This window comes from Sus scrofa, chromosome 16, assembly GCF_054392235.1.
Source record: "Sus scrofa isolate SSC_HxYL_T2T_F1_AM1 chromosome 16, Sscrofa_HxYL_maternal_Yorkshire_Landrace_v2.0, whole genome shotgun sequence".
Lineage (NCBI taxonomy): Eukaryota > Metazoa > Chordata > Mammalia > Artiodactyla > Suidae > Sus > Sus scrofa.
This window is the reverse complement of record NC_139398.1, coordinates 36,409,388-36,432,349: the sequence shown is the minus strand read 5'-3', so window position 1 is coordinate 36,432,349 and position 22,962 is coordinate 36,409,388. Positions and strand designations below refer to the sequence as shown.

Sequence of the window (22,962 nt, the reverse complement as noted above, 5' to 3'; positions counted from 1 at the left end):
AAATAGACACTGAGTCCTAACCACTGGCAGGGAACTCTGAGCTTGTCTATTTTTACCTTCTTAGTTTACAGTCAACAAACCATTCTAAATCTTGATGATATCAGCCAATATTTTACCTATTTCTCCTATATTTGTATGATTTATAGATATCAGAATGGTTCCCTATCTTTGTTTAAGATGAAGATTAAAATAACAGAACAAACCAAAAGACAAAGGAAATAGAAACAGACAGATATCAAACCATTAATTTACATCCTCTGAGTAGGGTTTTAACCAAATGCAGCTGACTGTATTCCAATATCAATGCAAATAATCTCTATCTCAAAGACACATCTCATTTTTTTCTAATCCTTTTTTTATTATTATTATTTTAAGATCTGCACCTGCGGCATATGGAGGTTCCCAGGCTAGGGGTCGAAACGGAACTGCAGCTGATGGCCTACACTACAGCCACAGCAACGCCAGATCTGAGCAGCATCTGCAACTTATGCCACAGCTCACAGCAATGCCAGATCCTTAACTCACTGAGCGAGGCCAGGGATTGAATCTGAGTCCTCATGGATACTGGTGAGGTTCATTAACTGTTAAACCACAATCGGAATTCCGTCATTGTCTGCATTTTTACCTTCATCTGTCCAACTGGGCTGAGAACCTTTGACTGCAAAATCTGTAACCCCTGTAATTCTTAGGTGTTGTTGTGTCTCTACGGATATGACATCTCAACTTCTGAATTTTTGCCGAAGCGTGATAGTCCCTTTGGTCCGCATGTGCTGCATGACACTATCCACAAGAAATGTGATTTCCATTAAAGGTCTTTATTTTCTGCATTTGCCTTTACTCTTTGCCAGAATTATTCATTACCTTAGTTTTTCAATTCATAGATTATTATAATATCAAAAAGCCCCAATGCCTTCTTTAGCCTGTGATAGTCTAGGCTGTCTAGCAGATTTTGCAAGAAAATTGGTCACTTTATTTTTTTTAATTACTCAAGGAATTTTATTACATTTATAGTTGTGCAGTGATCATCTCAACCCAATTTTATAGCATTTCCATCCCAAACCCCCAGCCCATCTCCCCAGCCCCCAACCTGTCTCCTTTGGAAACCATAAGTTTTTCAAAATATGTGAGTCAGTATCTGTTCTGCAAAGAAGTTCATTGTGTCCTTTTTTTAGATTCCATATGAAAGTGATAGCATCTGATGTTGGTGTCTCACTGTCTGACTTCACTTAGCATGATAATTTTGAGGTCCATCCATGTTACTGCAAATACCGTTATTTCTTTCCTTTTAATGGCTGAATGATATTCCGTTGCGTATATGTACCACATCTTCTTGATCCACTGCTCTGTGGATGGACATTTAGGTTGTTTCTATGTCTTGGCTATTGTATACAGTGTTGCAATGAACATTGGAGTACATGTTTCTTTTCGAGTCCTGGGAAAATTGGTCACTTTAAATGAGACATCTAGTCCCATAAATCTTTTAGTGATTATTTCCAAGTCTATTCTTAATTTCAGAGCAAAATAAATAGTGAGTTAATCTCATTAACCTAAATTTGAGCATAATAACAATATGAATAATATAATTTAATACAAAAGAATCTTTTAAAATTCTATTACATGCTTAGAATTCATGTTGCTGAGAGGTTTAGAAAACATAGACAGGATTTCCCTGGTGTCTCAGTGGGTTAAGGATCCGATGTTGTCCCTGCTGCAGCTCAGGTCACTGCTGTGTCACATGTTTGATCCCTGGCCTGGGAACATCCACATGACACAGGCACAGCCAAAAAAATGGTTAAGTGGATGGTTCTGGTCTAGAAGAGGCTGTCCAATACTGTAGCCACTAGCCGCATGAGGCAACTCAAATTTTAATTATTTAAAGGTAAATAAAATTAAAAATTCACTTCCTCAGTTGTACTAGCCACATTTCTTTTTTTAAATTTAATTTAATTTTTATTTTATATTGGAGAATAGTTGATTTACAACATCCTGTTAGTTCGGGTGTACAGCAAGGTGATTTCGTTATACATATACATACATCCCTTCTTTTTCAGAATCTTTTCCCACATAGGTTATTATGAAACATTGAATAGAGTTCCTTGTGCTGAACAGTCATTCCTTGTTGATTTTATATTTTATATATAGTATTGTATATATATTAATCCCAAACCCCTAATTTACACCCCCCCACACACATTTCCCTTTGGTAACCATAAGTTTGTTTTCTATGTCTGTGAATCTCTTTCCACTTTGTAAATAGTTCATTTGTATCATTTTATTAGATTCCACATGTTAGTAATTATATTTGTCTTTCTCTGTCTGAGGTACTTCACTTAGTATGGTAATCTCTAGGTCCATCTACATTGATGCAAAAGTCATTATTTCACTCTTTTTAATGGCTGAGTGGTATTCCATTGTATATATGTACCACATCTTCTTGATACTAGCCACACTTAAAGTGCTCAATAGCAAAATATGGTTAATAGAAACCATATACGACAGCACGGATGCAGTACAGTAGCACATTTCTACATCACAAAAAATCCTAGTGGACAGGACCTCTCTAAACGTTTATTAACAGTTTAGTTTAAAAATATGTAGTATGATTGGGAGTTTCCTGGTGGCCCAATAGTTAGGATGCAGCACATTTACCACTATAGCCTGGGTTCAATCCCAGTTCTGGGAACTGAGATCCCACATCATGCTGCAGCCTAGATAAATAAATAAATAAGAAAGAAAGCTGTACTTCTTTTTTTAAAAAGTATATATGTGTGTGTGTGTGTGTGTGTGTGTGTATAATATGTTTGATGTAATTCATAGCAGCTGATGATAAGTTAAGGTTTCATTCACAATTTACTCACTCAGTGTAACACCTGGTGCCCAAAAAGTGCTCAAAAATGTTTGACGAGTGTTTGTAGAATAAAGATGGTGGATCCCATACAGATGCTCAATTGTCTGGCATCATAATATTAAAACAAAACAAAAAAAAAGGAAAAATTTAAGCAGCATAAAGAGAAGCAAACCATTCTATACACAAGTAATCTACATTTTGTGAATTCTGCCAAATTCCAAATGCAAACTTGTGGCAAATTGTTGACACCGCCTTTGCCCCTGCTTGGACAGCTGTGGATGACATCTGCATCAAATCAGCCAGGAGTTATTTATTTTTGAAATGTGCACTGACCCACTTCTAAGCCCAAAGGGTAAAAATGTCACCTTTGTTCATTTCTCAAGAAAAATATTTTTAAGATCCTGCACTGACTGTGAAAGGCAAAGTGTTCCTTGGGGTGTTATCCATAATTCCCTCTTCATTTCAAGCTTTCTGACAGTCATCACTTCTTGACTCCATTCCTAATTGTAATACAAACAGGAAAGCAATTCCAAGCCAACTGGCCTCTTTTCTTCCAAAGAATTTAAAATTATTATTGAGTTTGTGTTTATAAACTCTGTGGTTTGGTGATTACCTGTTCATATTTCAGGGACCGTGAGCTTTTTGGCACAATAGGACCAGTTGATTCAGTCTTATAATCCCATTACCTAGAACATGGCCTCATAGGAGACAACCAATAAGTAATTTTATATGGATAAATCAGCTAAGATTAACAAAGGCATCTCCTTGCCTGGAGTTGTCTTTTAAGTCAATAATACTATTAATAAAGATATAAATACAATTAAAACAACTTCTATAAGCAACCTTTTTTTTCAGATTTCTCAATAATTCCATGTGAAATTAGGCTATCTGCCTTATATGTGCTCTGGTCATGTGGCCATTACTATGGAACTAGAAGGGAGATTTGTTAGAATATCTAGAAACAAGCCTAGCTAGCATACATTTGGAGTGCACAGTTAGTTTACTTGAGGAATCATCCACAGATAACAGAAGTCTCACATCTCCTGGAAATTTATCAATCCCATTTAAAGCTAGAGAAAGGCCAGAACAGCAGTTCATAAAGTGTGGTCTGAAGACCCTTGGGAACCACCAAGTCCCTTTCAAGGAATCCACAAGGTCAAAACTATCTCCATAAAAATTCAAAGATTTTGCCTTTTTTTCACTCTCATTCTCTCCTGACTGTTCAGTGGAATTTTCCAGAAACCTCGCAATTATCTGAAAAGGCTATTAAGATATTCTTCCCCTTTCCAACTGCATATCTGTATGAGGCCATATCTTTATATGTTTCAAACAAAACGATATGTCACAAGAGATTGAATGCAGACCAAATATGAGAATGCAGCTGTTTTCTCTTACACTATACGTTGAAGACATTTGCAAATATGTAAAGCAGTGCTATGCTTTTCACTAAATTTTTTGTTTTGGAAAAATATGTTTTTCATTAAAGTGTCTTCCATGTTAATATGTAATCATTTATTAAGGTTGTTTTAAATGAATTCATAAATAAATGAGAAATTTCTCAGCTAGCACCCACATTAACAAAAACTATTTAGGGTCATCCAATAATTTTTAAGCATGCAATATAGTCTTGAAACCAGAGTTTGAGAACCACTGTACTAGAATATGGTATATACAAATATAAGATAAATGGGCTCCCAGACAGTGATTAACTAAAGAAGGGAAAAAGGAAATAGAAACCTGTTTCTAAGCTTGGCCAGAAGGCTCTGCTAAAAATGCTGACCATAGTTCTTCATCCAATTAGCTAATTACCCACAGCTCTTTTGAGGTTGCATCTAAGTCTTAGTTTACTCTCCTCTATAAACCAAGCCATTCATCTGCTCAGCCAAATATTGGCCGATTTTCAGTTGCATACAAATTGTTTTGTTTCATAAAATATTTATTCTCAAATGCCACACTTAGAATGGTTTTAAATAACAATTCAGTTTTCATTTGAGAACAAGTTCAGGTCTGTTGGCAGTCTAGGCTAAGCTTGAACATGTGATCACAGCACACAGATGCTCCTTCTGAAACCTGGTGCATCTGGGTTGCTGCAAACAGACTGGGTAAACTGGTGCCCAAAACAGCCCCAACTCATTTTCCCAATGGCTTATTGGTTTGTTTAACTTCACATGACATATTTGTAGGTAATAGGGGCTAATGATACCAGGAATGCTTATATTAAATTGATCCTTTTGTATTCAAGAATGCACTGTCAATTTTAATAAAAACTAAAGGGCATTGGTATTTGTGTGTGTGTGCATGTGTGTGTGCGTGTGTGAGCATATTCTCAAATAGATGTCTTTCAGTCTCTTTTTTTCAGTCACTCTTATCTTTGGCTCAGAGAGCGTTTATCACGCCTAATTGCTCTACCCTGATACATTTCCCAAGAGCTCAAAGCTAAGCCAGTTTGATAATATATTTCTCTGTGTCCCTATAGCTTTTCTTGTGTCTTGCATCCTGCTCATGGTGATCTTTCAATTCTCACCACCTCTGTAAAAAACTATTATTGCTTGGCTGGCCCAGTCTTACCTTGACACCCTTCAAAGGACACATGCAAGGCTGGTGGCAACATGATCTAATGACTGACACCCAGCTGGACAGAGTGCAGCTGGGAATTGCTGACTCTGTGAGAATGTAGTCTTCCTCATCTCAGTTCCCCACCCAGGGAAGAAAAAGACTTTTCTGTTCGCCCATTCACTTCACAGCCATGTAAGAAGAATTTTGAGAATGATGTAGCCTCTGAGATCCTCCTTATTAGCCTGTTTCTCCCATTGTTTCCACTGTCTCTCATCTCACCAAACCCTGCCCATGCCTCAAGTAAGATTTCAGGGTCACTCCAAGGGCTTAATAATCTCTCATGTCTGGACAGAAATATACATGAACCATGTTTTTTGCTCTATCGGTCAGCCATGGCCATATCTGAAGCCCTACCCACAGGGCCTGGGATTCTGATAATTAGACATCCCAGAGGTAACATACTACAGAGTAACGGCAGTGTACTTAGGGATCCAAAGACTGGGAGTCCTGCTCTGCCTCAGTTGTTGATTTCCCTCTGCTTGTTTGCCTATTCGTGAAATAGAGATGATGATCCCTGCCTCACACCATCAGCAGGTTTTCAGTAAACTTTTTTTTTTTTTGGCTGCACTTTCAGCATTCAGAAGTTCCCTGGCCAAGGGTTGAACTCATGTCATGGCAGTGACAATGCCAGATGCTTAACCTGTTGAGCCACCAGGAGACTCTGTCAGTAAATGTTTTCTGAATTGATGGATAGATGGGTGGATGGATGAGCAAGTGGGTGAATATAGTTGGATAGAAAGCCATGAGGCATATGTAAGATTGTCAAACACAGGCGTCCCCATTGTGGCACAGCAGAAATGAATCTGACTAGGAACCATGAGGTTGCAGGTTTGATCCCTGGCCTCACTCAGTGGGTTAAGGATCCAGCATTGCCTTGAGCTGTGGTGTAGGTCACAGACACAGCTTGGATCCCATGTTGCTGTGGCCATGGTGTAGGCCGGCAGCTGTAGCTCCAATTCGACCCCTAGCCTGGGAACCTCCATATGCCGAGGGGGCAGCTCTTAAAAAAAAAAAAAAAAATTGTCTGACACATAACTAAACCACTTCCAGTATAAGCAAAAGGCCAGATTTAGTGGCTTAAAACACACACACACACATGCACGCACTCACACACACACACACACACACACACATATTTATTATCTTACAGCATAGGGCAGAACTTTAAAATGGGTCTGAGTCAAAATCAAGGTATGAGCAGGGCTGTGGTCCTTCCTGAGGCTCTAAGCATCTGTTTCCTTGCCTCTTCCAGCTTCCAAAGGCTGCCTGCATTTCTTGGCTCATGGCTTCCTTCCATCCTCACACTGCAGAGACTGTGGGACAAATCGGCTTAGCATTACATGCTCACGGTCAGTTGTCTCCATTTCCCAGCAAGATAATATACACTCAGTACCGTCTCAGAGAGGTTCATAGCCCTACTGGTGTTTTTTGTTTTTTGTTTTTTTTCTTTTTCTTTTTACATATGGCCACATCTGTGGCATATGGAAGTGCCCAGACTAGGGGTCAAAACAGAGCTGCACCTGCCAGCCTATGCCAACTTGCCAACATACCATCTACACCACAGATTGAGGCAATGCTCAATCCTTAACCCACTGAGCAAAGCCAGGGATCAATCCTGCATCCTCATGGATATTAGTCGAGTTCTTAACCCACTGAACCACAACAGGAACCTGCCTCCTGATATTTTAAGTCCTTCCTTTAGTAAGAGACTCAGTTGAGTCCTCAAAGACTCAGGGATCCCTTAGCCCTAAATTCTTCCCATCAACACAAGCCCCATCCTGGCCCATGAGGCGGGACATTCAATCAGGACTGACCCCGGTCCTATGTGGCAAGCTGCACTCTGTCCCACAGAAAGATGAGACCCTCTGGGTGGTGCCACCTCCTTCCAAAGCCCCTTTACTATCCTACTTTATTTTCATGCATTCCTAAGGATTAGAATGGGCCAAAAGAACTTTCATAATTGTAGTGACAAAAGGCAATATTTAGCTAAAATCCCAAAAGAGTCATGAATTGTAGAATTATAAATGTGTTTTTAAATTTTATTAGCTTCCAAAATTTAAAAAAAAAAAAGACAGGAGATTACATCATAAGTGTGAAAACTTGCTTTATTAGCTTTTGGAGTCAGAAAACAGAGAGGGGAAATTATACATAAGAAAGATTTCCCACTTTTTTTTCCTTTACTTTTCCTTTGCCAGTCTCTTTCTTTAACTGCTGGGGAAGCAAGGGGAAGTACCATATCCAAAAACAATGACCCTGGTGATTTAAAATTGAAATCTGTGGTTCTTTGTCTTCAGGACAACTAGAGTTTAAGGTTTTACTTCCTCTTAGAGCCCATTACTCTAGGATGTCATTTCCAAACATGGTTGGGAATGCTTGTGGGAATCTTTGTGTCCTGTGTGAGGCAGAACCAACATTTTTGTTGGTCAGTTGGTTGGTTAGTGTGGCCAGCCTCACGGCATATGGAAGCTCCCAGGCCAGGGATCCAACCCAGGCCACAGCAGCGACCTATGCCACTGCAGTGACAACACCAGATCCTTAACCTGCTGTGCCATAAGGGAACTCCTTGTTTTTTTTGGGGGGGGTGGTTGAGAAATTTTAAAAATAGGGGAATGAATGGAGTTCCTGTTGTGCCACAATGGAAACAAATCCAACTAGTATCCATGAGGTTTTGGGTTCCATCCCTGGCCTTGCTCAGTATGTCGGCAATCCGGCATTGCCATGAGCTGTGGTGTAGGTTGAAGACATGGCTCAGATCCTGCTTTGATATGCTGTGGCCTGCCAGCAGCTCTAGATCCAGTTTAACCCCTAGCCTAGGAACTTCCATATGCCATAGGTGTGGCCCTAAAAAGCAAAAAAGTAAGGGGGTGGGGTGGGGGTGGGGATGGAATTCCCTGGTGGCTCAGGGGGTTAGGATCCAGCATGTCACTGCTGTGGTTCTGGTTACTGCTGTGGTGCAGGTTCCATCCTTGGCCTGGGAACTTCCACATGCCATAGGTGCAGCCAAAAAAATAAAATGGGGAAAAGCACAAAGAAGTATATAGCAAACATCAATAGATCCATGACGAAGAATTTTGTCACATTTCCTTGAAGTATTTTCTATCATGAAAAGAATAAAGTGTACATATATAGAGTTACAATCCATCATCATTCTTCCTCAGGCCTATTTCCTACCATTTCTTCCCATGAGGGAGACAGTTTCCATCATGATTTCATTGTGATTCTCTTAGGGTTCCTTCTTTACCTACTAGCCAAAGTCAGTTCTGCTTGTCCTGGCTTGTATAGCCAAGGTCCCAAACCCCCGAGGAGTTTGGGACTAGTTCAGTGCCATTCATTGCTGCGGACTGGGTCTTTCGCCTCATATGCTGGTCTAGTCACTGATCTTGGAGAGAGGCACCAGGCTTTGCGTGTGTTAAGAACAGGTACAGCCAACATGGCAAGCCCAAACCTTCTGTTTCTCCCCAGTGTGAAAGGACTTCCCCAGTGAAAGACCCTTTAGTTCAGTTTTATTGGAGGCAAGAGAAACAATCCTATGAAAAGAACCCAAGAGGAGAATTTCAAAGGCTCTTGACCTCCACCTCATGGGTTGCAAGTCAAATGCCTCCTCTGACCTGAGAGGTGACTTTAATGAAACAAGTAGTTAGAGCAAATTATGGAGGTTCTGTGAAACTCCAGCTAACTTTTGTATTAGGAAGTCAGACTTTTCAAATGAAAGCCACAAATCTGAATAATTACGTACACTCTAGTTTTTACATTTCTTCACTTTTTTTTTTTTTTTTTAGGGCCACCCCCTTGGCATGGAGGTTCCCAGGCTAGGGGTCGAATTGGAGCTACAGCTGCCGGCCTACACCATGGCCACAGCAATGTGGGATCCAAGCTGTGTCTATGACCTACTCCACAGCTCACAGCAACACTGGATCCTTAACCTAATGAGTGAGGCCAGGGATCGAACCTGCAACCTCATGGTTCCTAGTCGGATTTGTTTATGCTGCACCACGATGGGAATGTCCTATTTCTTCATTTTTATATTTAAAGTTTAGAAATCCATAGAAAAGCTTAAACAATAATACCACAAACAACTGAATTCCCTTCAGCTAGATTCATCCAATTGCTAACATTTTGCCACATTACATGCATGTGTATAAATAATTGCCTGAACCATTTGAGAGTTGTACAAATCATGACAATTCATTTCCTAAAAATTTAAGTATGTATCTCCTAAGAATAAGGGCCTTCTCCATTTTAACCATGTCATTATCCCACCTAAGAAAAGTAACAATTTCTTTAGCCTTTAATTGGCCATATTAAAATTTCTCCAGGAGTTCCCTGGTGGCCTGGCAGTTAAGGATCCCGAAATGTCACTGCAGTGGCCCGGATCGCTGCTGTGGCTCGGGTTCAGCCCCTGGCCTGCGAACTTCCACATGCCAGAAGCACAGCCAAAAAACAAAAACAAAAGTAGAGTCTGTCTCGGCCCATATGAGTGCATTCACTTATCAAGGATGGAAAGACAAGAGAGAAAGAATTCCTTCTCTCACTGCTGTTAACTGAATGCTTGGCACAGATACTGCGCTGAACATTGAGGAGGAATTGAATGAGAGTCACCTGGGAGAGGGAGCTAGCTGCCCAAGACGTGGCGGGCTCTTACTCCGCCTGGAGTCACACTTATTTTAGAAGCAACTCCAGCTACTCCAGCTACTCCTTTGAGGGCTACTATTCTAAAGACACGGAGATAAAAATTAAGGATTGGGCCCTACCCTGGGCAATTCTGGTGGAACCAAGACATAAAACGCTGTCACGTGATACAGTTAAGTCCTCTGGAAGCCCAGAGGGAAGGTCAGAGCCGCCTTTGCTGGGGGAGGTGAACTCTGGCTGGAGTCGAAGCTGAAGCCTGGGTTAAACAGAATGAAGAAAAGGCGGTATGGACATGTGAGATGCAGAAGCAAGGCCACGTGCGGCTGGAGGTGTGGCAAGGACACAGGAAGGAGAGCCTCCTCCATGGTGAGGTGTTTTAATTTTTTCTTTCTTTTCTGAAGGGTTGGAGAGCCACGGAAGGGCTCTAAGCAACCGTGCGCCAGTTGATCACAGGAAGAGTACACATGGCAGCTCTGGGAAGGGGCTAGAGGCAGAGCAGTTCTGTAAGAGGCCACGGCAGCTACAGAGGTAGAAGTGACGAGGGCAGGGCGCTGGGGCAGGAGAGCAAGCAGGAGGCAGAAGACGCTTGGGACAGAGAAGCACGGAGTCGTGCAGAGGAGACGTGGCTGTGGGAGTTGGGGGAGGGAGGCTAACGCTGGTTTTGGGCTCACGTTTGGGTCCCGTGAGAATGGGTGACTGGGGCGCCCGTTGGACGTTTAGGTGATAATGCGCCTTGGGTGGTTACCTGGTTAGGACAGCAGGAGCGAGAGCCTCAGACTCAGGAGAGACCAGAGGGGTAACGCAGAGGGGGCAGAATGGGGTGAGGAGCCAGGCTTCGGATCAGACAGAGGGTTTGGCTGGATTCTCCAGCTAAGAAAGGAACCCCTTTGAATGGGTGGAACCAACCGGTAGGGAACACAGGCTTTGTTGGTGTCCCTATGCCCTTTGCTACTTCTAGTGCTGTGATCTCCTCTCTCTACTCTTTTTTCCAGTGGCCTCCAAAGTGGAGGCCCCTCCAAAGGAGGGTTCGTAGCCAATATGTTGAGCATGAAGAGAATTTATTTATTTATTTATTTTGTCTTTTGTCTTGTTAGGGCCTCACCCTTGGCATATGGAAGTTCCCAGGCTAGGGGTCAAATAGGACCTACAAATGCCGGCCTACACCACAGCCACAGCAACTTGGGATCTGAGAGGCATCTGTGACCTACACCACAGCTCACGGCAACATCGGAACCTTAACCCACTGAGCAAGACCAGGGATTGAACTCTTGTCCTCATGCATACTAGTTAGGTTGGTTAACTGCTGAACCATGACAGGAACTCTTGTATTTTTTTTAAATCTCTTTTCTATTTTTGTTTATCTTTTATAACGGATAAAGTATATTCCCAAAGTAGTATATATGAATGGATAGAGTTCACTAACAAATACTCAGATATTAGGGGCATGCTCAAATATATTTTATTGCTAGCTCTACATAATGTAAATTTTTGAATGACCACTTTTGTGTATGACAAAACTCAGGAAAGGAGAGGCTTAAGAATGAGGAGGGGGGCTGTGGGTCTCCCATGCCCACTACTCAAAGGTTGCTGGCCTCTTTTAAAAGGTTCTGCCCGGGAGTTCCCGTCGTGGCGCAGTGGTTAACGAATCCGACTAGGAACCATGAGGTTGCGGGTTCGGTCCCTGCCCTTGCTCAGTGGGTTAACGATCCGGCGTTGCCGTGAGCTGTGGTGTAGGTCGCAGGCACGGCTCTGATCCCACATTGCTGTGGCTCTGGCGTAAGCCGGTGGCTACAGCTCCGATTAGACCCCTAGCCTGGGAACCTCCATATGCCGCGGGAGTGGCCCAAGAAATAGCAACAATAACAACAACAACAACAAAGACAAAAGATAAAAGGTTCTGCCCGCTGATAGGACCCCACATGGTAGAATCCCTGGAAATTGTTCCAGGTTCCCTGCCTCTTTTCCTATTTTAAATGTGTTTTTAGAATCTTAGATGCTGAGAGTTGGAAAACTGTTTGATCAGCTAGTTTTCTTCTTTCCCAGGAAGCAAGAAGGAAGGATAAGTTAGAGAAGAAAGTTGGGATCAGAGGAAAAGTAGAGAAAAACCACCTTTTCTTCACACATTAACCTGGAGCCAGTCCTGCATCTTGCAGGTTGTAATGTTTCTCTGATTCAGGTGCAGGAGTTTTGAGGGGAGGAAGGGGACATAATTGTTAAAGTCAAAGAAAATAAGCAGAACCTGTTTCTTGGCTTCTCTTCTATGCGATCTACTCTCATCCTGATCCTAGTTTCTGGGCAGAGGGTGGTTTCTGGTGGCAGGCAATGAACTCACTCTGGGAATATGGGCCTTTGATGACCTGGGATGGGGACTGGCTGACGGAACTCCTGACACCCAGGCATCTGTCAGCAGGGCAATGACGAGCTTTGGGAGGCATGAATTCATCCATGCTTCATCCTGTGCTCTTGTCTAGAGCAGCTCGAGGCTCCTGCCAAAGGCATTCCCTGCTGCGTGAGCAGAAGGCTGAGGCCTGCCCATCTGTCTTCACACACCACCCAGAGCATCCTAGGAAAGGAAGCCACCTGGATGGTGCCAGGGCCTAACTTCAAGCCAAATCACTTTCACTCGCAAACACGTTCATAATTTGTTTTCTGAATAAGTCAATAGAGGCTCTAAATGGCACAGCAGAATCGTCATAGCCACTAGAACCAGGCCGCCTCTCCTTGGAAGGTGGCTCGATGGGCCACTGGCTTTGGGTCACTTACTGCCTAAAGAACTAGAATATGAACTTTGTCATTTTCATTTTATTTTTTTTAAAAATTTTAAAGTATAGTTGATTTACAATTTCTGTCAATTTCTGCTGTACAGCAAAATGACCCACTCGTGTGTGTGTATATATATACACACACACACACACACACACACATTTTCTCATATCCTTCCATCATGTTCTGTCCCAATTGATTGGATGTAATTCTCCGTGCTATACAGCAGGACATTTTTTTTTTTTAACTGAGGGAAAATAAATGTTAATAGTTGCTAAACCTTAAGAGCAATAATTCATACGATATTTTAATTTAGGAACAAAAAAGCAAACGTGTTGATGGGCCATAGGTATAAACAGGCCAACCCTGCACAAGTAGTAGTTATACAGACCAGATAGAAACAGGGTAAGGTTTTTCAGTCTGGGGTAGAGGCGAGGATGGGAAGATATAGGGATAGTAGAAGAATTGACCTGGATTATAAAAACAGAAATTCTGTTATCATAAATGATGTTGATGCTGTTGGTAATGAATGGAGTCAGCTGACTTCCTCCATCTTCTTCACACAACCCCCCTCCCCAACTCACTAATTTTCCTTCTAGAGTATTTTATTTCCTTGGGTTGCACAATAGAATTTCACCAGATAGGGAAGAAAAAGCCTGGTATTCAAGTCCACAAAGAATGAACTATTCATGAGACCATCCTTTGCATAGAATTGCTCTGGCTGGGGGAGGGGGAGAGCCCTAAACATTTAATAAAATATCCAGAAGCACTGAGGTGTTAGTTATGTCTCAGTAGCAGATGTAATGTGAGATCTATCCTTTGACTTAGAAACCTTAGAATTATTTTATTTGACTTTATTGCCAGATTTCCTTGTAATTTATGAAAAGCTTTAGAGAGTAGCTACAAAAATAGCAAAAAGGAGATATGCAACTACTAGCCCCATATGACATTATTAGTTCCTTAAAAAAAAATAATGCAAGTAATTCTTTCCAACTCCACCTCTTTCGACACCATCTCAAGAAGGATTCCATGTGAAGAAAAATAGGTCCCTCCTATTTTCTATTCTTTCATCCAAATGAAGGGGGAAATGCTACTGCTATATAGTGTCTGCAAAGTCTTATTAATTTGCTGGTTCAGAAAAATTGGTTACATAGATCCAGAGCATATAGTAAAAGAGGTTTATACCAAAACACTGCTTTTGCACTTTTTTTTTTCTTTTTTTTTTTTTTTTTGGTCTTTTTGTCTTTTTAGGGCTGTGCCCGCAGCATATGGAGGTTCCCAGGTTAGGGGTCCAATCGGAGCCAGAGCCACTGGCCTACGCCAGAGCCACAGCAACGCCAGATCCGAGCCGTGTCTGCAACCTACACCACAGCTCATGGCATCACCGGATCCTTAACCCACTGAGCAAGGCCAGGGATCAAACTCGTGTCCTCGTGGATGCTAGTCGGGTTCATTAACCGCTGAGCCAGAAGGGGAATTCCTGCTTTTGCACTTATTAATTATAAGCCACATAACATGGAGGGGCGTGAGGAAAAGCAAATGGAATTTTTACATTATTGCTATCAAATAATAATAGATGATTGTACATATTTTCCTTTATAAGGAAAGATGTTATAAAAATTGTATGTTTATTATTATGTAATAATAAGATCAGTTCAAGATAAGACAGATTTGGGCTATTTATTTCAGGAATATATCATGTTACCTAACTGATCTCATGGCTTTTTTCTTGTTTTTATTAAATGTTCAAACCTTTTCAGACACTATCAGCAAGCACAGCTACCATCCAAATGCAATGAAACATTCAATTTTTTTTTCTCAAGTATGTTCTACATTTTATTTTATTTTCTATTTTATTTTTTATTTAATGATTTTTATTTTTTCCATTATAGCCAGTTTACAGTGTTCTGTCCGAAACATTCAATTTTTAAAATGTAGTCTTTCTAAATGTGTATATTCCTTCTCCCTCATTTCAGAAAGCAAAAATGAGGTCTACCCCTCAGAGGTGGAAATTGCTAGACTCATCTTTTCCTGGGATAAGTGCATAGAAAAAAGCAATAGCCCTACAAACCAGGAAGCTATCCTCGGTCTCTAATAAATTAATTCATTTCACAATATTTATAAAATTCCTTGTGTGTGCAAGACACCATACTAGAAGCTAGAAATCAAAGACAAAGAAGCTGCGACCTGGAGTTACTGTTGTGGCTCAGTGGAAACAAGTCCGACTAGGAACCATGAGGTTGCAGTTTCAATCCCTGGCTTCGCTCACTGGGTTAAGGATCTGGTGTTGCCGTGGCTGTGGTGTAGGCTGGCAGCTGTAACTCCAATTGGACTCCTAGCCTGGGAACCTCCATATGCCACAGGTGCAGTCCTAAAAAAGCAAAAAAAAAAAGAAGCTGCCATCCACCCTTAAAGAGCTCAGAGTCCAGAAGTCCAACAACTAAAAGACAGCATAGAAGCCAAAGGAAGACAGCCTTTCCCTGGTTCTCAGGAACTGAGATCAGAAGTCGGTGATAAGTCTACACTGGACTTTGGGTCACAACCAAGAGTGAACCAGAGGTGGAAAGGAGGTGTATTCCATGAAGACAGGGCACACTGGGTTCTGGAAGATTTGTCTTGTTTTTGGCATCTGTCCCTCATAACCATCCAGGAAAATCCAGGGGTGATTGAGTCGTTCCCTGGTGCCAGGGCCCAGCTGCACTGCTGACTCTAGAGTATTAATTAGCCCTGGTCAGCAATGAGCTCACTTGGCTGTACAGTAGAAAATTGACAGGAGGAATTCCTGTCATGGCTCAGTGGTTAACGAATCTGACTAGCATCCTTGAGGATGCTGGTTCAATCCCTGGCCTCCCTTGGTCGATTGCAGATCTGGCATTGCCCTGAGCGGTGGTGTAGGCCGCAGGCACGGCTCAGATCCTGTGTTGCTGTGGCTATGGTGTAGGCCAGCAGCTACATTTGACCCCTAGCCTGGGAACCTCCATATGCCACAGGTGCAGCCCTAAAAAGAAAAAAAAAAAAAAGAAAGAAAATCGACAGAATACTATAAACCAACTATAATGGAAACAAAAAAAAATCATTAAAATAAAAAAATAAGAAAATAAAAAAATAAAACAGGTATTGGCAACCTTTTTCTGCAAAAGGCCAAATAGTAAATATTGTAGGCCACATATATTCTCTGTCATGTATTGTTCTTCTTCTTCTGTGTTTTTCTTACTCTTTAAAAATGTGAAACTTGGAGTCCCCTGGTGGTACAGCGGGTTAAGAATCTGATATTGCCACTACTGTTGATCCCTGGCCCCGGGACTTCTGCATGTCTGAGGCAAGGGAGAAAAAAAAAAAATCCGAAACCCATTTAGACCTTGAGATGCTGCAAAACAGGCTCTGGGCCAGATGGGGCACATGGGTCTAAACTGTCAATGCCGACTATCGAAGAAGGGGAAATTATACAAGGAGGAAAGTGACCATCTCTGACCTCTGCAAGATTATCCACCTCTCAGAGGAAGAGCCTTTTCTCGTTCACCTTTCTAGTTTAGCACAGTGCTCGGCCCATATAGGAGGTGCATAATGACTTGTGACTGAGGAAGGAATGAAAGAATAGAAGGAAGATAGAGGAGGTTAATTTCACAGCCACAATTTCTTAAAATCCCATTTAACCCCAGTGGTGGTCTCTTAACATGAATGGTCTTTGGAATACTCTGTTTTCTCCAGACTTTGAAGCAAATCTAGCCAAGAGCAGACAAAAGTGAATCCCCTGGGCTTTCCACCTGCCTCACCCCCTTTAAGCTCATGCAGTCAGGCAGCCCCCTACAGCTCCCAACTGCAGATGCAGTGCGGTCCCAAATATCCCACACAAAGTTGGAGAGGACTTCCCTAGTCGCAGCCTCCGTCCTTGACCTGCTCCGCAGGCAGACAACCTGGCTGTGCCAGCAGATTCCTGGACCTTCCAGGTTCCTCTCTTTGACAGCCACGGTGGCAGGCAGGAGACTTGGTTTTGCCCTTTTACATATCACGTGCTTGCAGGGAATGTCAGCAGAAGCGTTCAGGCTGAACAGACACTTTTTAGTTCCCCTCTTTGTCCGCCCTCTTACTCAATATCCCGAGGGCATAATAGAACTTTTCTTGTCTAAGGCAGCCTGATGGGGCGGGGTGGGGGGAGAGGGTGGGTCATTCAACTGCTTCCCTGACATGTCCCTGCCAGGGCTCAGAGAGTGCCACAGGGCTTGGATTCTACGTGCAGAGCAGACACCACAGCCAAAACGTGAGGAGGGGACCAGCCCCCCCCACCCCCAGGCCCCAGGAAGACCCACTCATTGGGACCACCCTCCCGCTTTCTTCTGCAGGAGTCAGGTAACAGCCCTACCCAGGTTTCCTCTTTCAAATCTGTGTGTGATGTTTTACAGCAGGAAAAAGTACCGCCTCCAAGTTCTGGCGGCACAGAGTGTGCTGGCTGGAATCATTGACAGCAAGGCATGTTCTCTCTGTTGGCAAATAGAAGAAGAGGTAGACATCAGACCCCACAACTCAGCCTCCCTGTAGCCAGGAGGGTGGTAAGCAGATAAGAATGTGTCCCTTGCTGTTTTGTACCTGGATAGGGCCTCTCAAGCAGGCCTGCGGGGCTCTGGTATTAAATGAAGCCTCGCAACAAAACCAGAACCATGGTCCTAATTGAGCACAGACGACCCGCTTTCATCTTGGCTTCTGACAAGCGGGTACTCACCCTTTTGATGAAGAGGAGAAATTTCCCAAAGTTTAAGAGCTGGCAGGAAGTGGAGATTTGTGTGAAATTTCTACACAGATTAGGGAAACAGGGCTATGCTGCCATCAACCGTGCCTTCTTAGAAGGAATGCCAGCAAACTGGGACACAGATGACAAAAGGCTGCAGGTCATGTTTCAGAACAGCCAATGACTCCAACGTTTGGTTCGAGCCTTTGGCCCTCTTATACGAATTGCCGCCTCGTGGAAAATTCACAAGGCCTTTCCCCCTACCCCATCCTTAATTAAACTGATAATGAAGTAATTAAAAGAAGAGCATGGGGAGGTCCTGTCGTGGCACAGTGGTTAACGAATCCGACTAGGAACCATGAGGTTGCGGGTTCGGTCCCTGCCCTTGCTCAGTGGGTTAAGGATCCGGCGTTGCCATGAGCTGTGGTGTAGGTCACAGACGCAGCTCAGATCCCGCGTTGCTGTGGCTCTGGCATAGGCCGGCGGCTACAGCTCCAATTAAGCCCCTAGCCTGGGAATCTCCATATGCTGTGGGAGAGGCCCTAGAAAAAGCAAAAAGCAAAAAAAAAAAAAAAAAAAAAAGAAGGGCATGGGCCTCTTACTCTGCCTCCTAGCAGTTGTGTGACTTTGGGCCAGTCACTTAACCTCTCTGTGCCTCAGTTTCCTCCTCGTAAAAAATGAGAACAATAGTAGTACTTACCTCATAGGGCTCTGTTGAGTATAAAATTATGTAAACTTCTTGTGTACTAATATTTGATAATAGATCATAAATATTTGCCACTTAAAATACTTTGGGCTTCGAGATTATTCTGTGTAGAAAAATAGATGAGATTGTGAACACAAGCCAAATCATGGCTCTGCTTTTCTGTCCGTGCTGGGAGACTGTCAGGGGAGATTTTATGTAGTTCAAAACATGCGCCTGTACAAAGTGGGGCATGAACTTCAGATATTCTTATGCTCTGAGAAATTAATGATAAACAACAGGATTGCTCTTTCCAATAAAACCATATCCTTAAAAATATTCCATTAGGAGTTCCTATTATGGCTCAGTGGTTAACGAACCCAACTAGTATCCATGAGGACAAGGGTTCAATCCCTGGCTTTTCTCAGTGGACTAAGGATCCATCGTCGCCATGAGCTGTGGTGTAGGTCGCAGATGCAGCTCAGATCTGGCATTGCTGTCTACAGCTACAACTCTGATTCAGCCCCTAGTCTGGGAACCTCCATAAATGCCAAGGGTGCAGCCCTAAAAAGACAAAAAACAAACAAACAAAAAAAAAAACTCCATTAAAGGTGTTCATGAATATCAAAGGAATTGAGGTGAGACACCCTGGAGAAGTTAACCTGTTTCAAACAGAAATGTCTGGGAAGGACTCCATTTCTCTTGGAAATATTATTGTTATTATTATTATTATTATTTTATGGCTGAGCCCATAGCAAATGGAAGTTCCTGTGCCAGGGATTGAATTGCAGCTGCAGCTGCAGCAACACCGGACCCTTTAACCCACTGTACCAGGCCAGGGGTCAAACCTGCACCTCCACAGCCACTGGAGCCTCTGCAGTTGGATTCTTAACCTGCTCTGCCACAGCAAGAACTCTGTTGAGAAATTATTTTAAAAGTTCAAATCCATGCTTCCTGCTTGCCATTTCTATTCATCTAGCTAATTTCCCAGCTCCTGCTGGAATCCTAGGGCCCCTCCCCTGGACTCAGGGCTCAGTCACCTGTTTCTGGGGAAGTTCTACATCCTTGAAGGATATGCTTCATCGAGCAGTCACACCGCCGCCTAGTGGCGTATGGGCTAGGTGCAAGCTATTTCTTTGGCGATTGTTCTAGCCTTACAAGTGTTTTAAAAATCATGAATTTCCAGGGTTGGAATCCCATGTTAACAAGAGAGAGGGGTCAGGGGAAGTAGAAAAGATCGTTTTATTTAGAGGTGTTAGCGGGGGCTGCCTCTGGGTAAACATTTCTAAAAACAAGAAGGAGGGAGAGGACCATGGCTCACTGGCAAGGTTAAGTCTGAGGTCCCAGGGGTTGTGGTTTAAGACCCTAGCTCCAGAATCAAGACCCGAGTTTGAATGAGGGCTTTGCCATTCACGAGCTATGGTTCTTGAGTGAATTACTGGATTGTACCATGCCTTGGTTTCTTTATCTATAAAATGGGAACAGCGATAACTTCTTCATGGTGTGTTATGAGCTCCTAGCACAGAAGCCTTATCATTGTGACTGTTTCTAAGAGTAAGGTGCAGTAGAAGCTGCCAGTCCACAGCTGGCAACACACGACAGTGGGAAGTTCAGTGGATGAGCAAGTAGAAGACTTGCTGATCGTGGCACTAAATAGCTGTGTGACTTTTGGTAGATCGCTTACCCTGTCCTCTTTCTGTAGAATGAAGAGCCTTGAATTCATTGATGTTTTAAGATTTTTTTCTTTCTCAAATACTGTGAGTCTTAGGTCAGTCTTCAGCCCCCAGCCCATACCCCTTTTGCTCTTTATTTTTACCAAAGCCCTGGGTCAAGCATGTCCCAGGCATTTATTGCTATGGTTGCTGACTGACAAGACTGGAATTGTTTCTGTATCAGCCACTAGGAGTATACCAAGTACATGTTTGGGCAGGGGTAAGCAGCCAGTACCAAGTCCTAGAAGCTGAAGCGTAGTCTCCCATCAGAAGCTGGTCTGGGGTTTCCCTAATACATTTGAAGAGTTCATGACTTGTGCTGTTTTTGTTTTTTTTTTTTTACCTCTCCTAACCGTCCATCTTTCATGGACAGGAAACCGGCAGAACTATTGAGCTGTGTAGATTCAAAGCATACTTCATCAATCCTATTGCCATCTGTGCCGCCAACGCTCGTCAGACTTGTACCTGATTTTGCTCCCAAGATCAAGTTAAAGGCCACCAGAGTTCCGATGTGGCTCAGCGGGTTACAAACCTGACTAGTACCCATGAGGATGTGAGTTCAATCCCTGGCCTCGCTCAGTGGGTGAAGGATCCTGCATTGCCAGGAACTGTGGTGTAGCTGCAGCTCCGATGGACGCCTAGCTTGGGAACTCCCATATGCTATAGGTGTAGCCCTAAAAAGCAAAAAAAAAAAAAAAAAAAAAAAAAAAAGCCACAAAGCTCACCTGCTGCATGTGACCTATCCCCTACTCTGTCATTCCAATGCAGGGGCCATCTCAGTCAGGACACTTTGCTCTGAGGTGGTAACAAATGGTGGCCCATAAAAGGTAATCATGAAGTAAGACTTTCTGCCCTTCATCCTAAACCTTATATGCAGGTGGCTTGGACATTTGTAGAAATACCACACAAAGGCATTTTGGATCTTTGCGAAAGTGGATATATTAATTTCTTATGGATCCTGTAACAAATTATCACTGAATTACTTGCTTAAAACAAATTATTCTCTCACAGTACCGGAGGCTGGAATTCTGAAATCAAGGCATTGAGAGGGATGTGCTCCCTCCAAAGACTCTAGAGGAAAATCTTTTTTTGTTTGTTTGTTTGCCTCCTGTAGTTTCTGCTGGCTCCCGACATTCCTTGGCTTGTGGCTGCATCACTCCAAGTCCATCTCTGCCTTTGCATGTCCTCCTCCTCTCTTGTCTCCCCTTTTTTGTATCTTATAGGGACACCTGTCATTGGCTTTAGTTTCACCTGGGTAATTCAGGGTGGTCTTCTCACATGATTCTTTTTTTTTTTTGATTCTTAATTATATCTACAATTTTTTGATTCTTAATTACATCTACAAGAACTCTTTTTGCAAATAAGGTCACATGCACAGGTTCTGAGACATGGACCATTGCTACCATCCAACCCACTTAGCAAGTATAGACGACAGAGGGAAAATGTAGGAAGGCAAGCAACCAGCATCTGCACCTCAGTCCCATTCACCCATACCGAAATAGGGGAGCCTTCGAAGATATCCCAGTCCTTGCCAGTGAATTTCTGCAACTCTGTTAGCAGGAGCTGATCTATAAAAATGGGAGAGTAGGAGTTCCCGTCGTGGTGCAGTGGTTAACGAATCCAACTAGGAACCATGAGGTTGCGGGTTCGGTCCCTGCCCTTGCTCAGTGGGTTAACGATCCGGCGTTGCCGTGAGCTGTGTTGTAGGTCTCAGACGCGGCTCGGATCCCGCGTTACTGTGGCTCTGGCGTAGGCTGGTGGCTACAGCTCCGATTGGACCCCTAGCCTGGGAACCTCCACATGCCGAGGGAGCAGCCCAAGAAATAGCAACAATAACAAAAACAACAACAAAAAAAGACAAAAAAAAAAAAAAAATGGGAGAATAGAGCCGGAAGGATCCAGGATCCCAGTAGTTGGTTTTTTGGGTTTTTTTTTTTTTCTTTTCTTTTTTTTTTTTTTAGGGCCCCACTTGCGGCATATGGAGGTTCCCAGGCTAGGAGTTGAATCCAAGCTACAGCTGTGGGCCTACACCTCAGCCCCAACAAAGCAGGATTTGAGCCACGTCTGCGACCTACACCACAGCTCACGGAGGCACCAGATCCTTTACCACTGAGCGAGGCCAGGGATGGAACCCACAACCTCATGGTTCCCAGTCGGATTCATTTCCTCTGTGCCATGACAGGAACTCCCAGGATCCCAACAGTTTTGAATCACTTTTGTACCCAAGTTATTCCACAGGGTGGCACCCCATCCCATTTGCTCAGGTCATGGCTATGGTGTGAGTTTGGTCCCCAGCCTGAGAACTTCCGTACACTGCAGCACAGCCAAAAATAAAAAGATTTTAAAAAGAAGAAGAAAAAGAAACCTTTAGAGAAAAGAAAACAGGATGAGTTGGAACATTTAGCGTGTGGAGCTTGAAAAAAATCCCCAGGATGATTCTACCACACCCTGTGCTTTTTGCCTTCCTCTTTGCTTGCCATCCAAAATACCCTTACTTACCCTAGCAGACAAAAAAATAACTTCAGTCAATGGCAAGTGTGCTTGTACAACTCGAGTCATTTTTTATTGTTTTTATTCATACTAGAAATTTGGCATTGTTACATTTTAGCCACACTTATATGTAAGCGATTTAAAAAGCTTCACAAGGAGTTCCCATCGTGGCTCAGTGGAAACAAATCTGACTAGTATCCATGAGGTTGCAGGTTTGATCCCTGGCCTCACTCAGTGGGTTAAGGATTTGGCGTTGCCATGAGCTGAAGTGTAGGTCACAGACACGGCTTGGACCCCGAGTTGCTGTGGTCTAGGCCAGGGGCTATTGCTCCAACTGGACCTCTCGCCTGGGAACTTCCATATGTCGCATGTGTGGCCCTAAAAAGACAAAAAAATAATAATAAAATAAAAAGCTTCAAAAGTTTAAAGAAATACTTTGAATCAAAATTTCATCTGGACAGTAAGATGTTTACACATGAGCTTGACCTTACTTAAATGT

At 43.0% G+C, this 22,962-nt stretch overlaps 1 protein-coding gene across 11 annotated transcripts in view; it reads left to right on the top strand.

The window, feature by feature from the left end:
- The window catches only part of FYB1 (FYN binding protein 1), a 181,561-nt gene that overhangs the window by 40,782 nt on the left and 117,817 nt on the right, over positions 1-22,962 (top strand). For 3 of the 11 annotated variants that reach the window (XM_085002133.1, XM_005672430.4, XM_085002137.1), the window contains exon 1: positions 17,060-17,203. The exons of 7 other annotated variants lie outside the window; for them this stretch is intronic. Coding sequence is in view for 1 of the 4 variants with exons in the window: in XM_021076647.2 (XP_020932306.1) it covers positions 10,364-10,459 (96 nt within the window). In the remaining 3 variants the exon portion in view is untranslated. Of the gene's footprint in view, positions 1-10,022; positions 10,460-17,059; positions 17,204-22,962 lie in introns of those variants that run through there. One more of the 11 variants, XM_021076647.2, reaches the window with a different exon arrangement.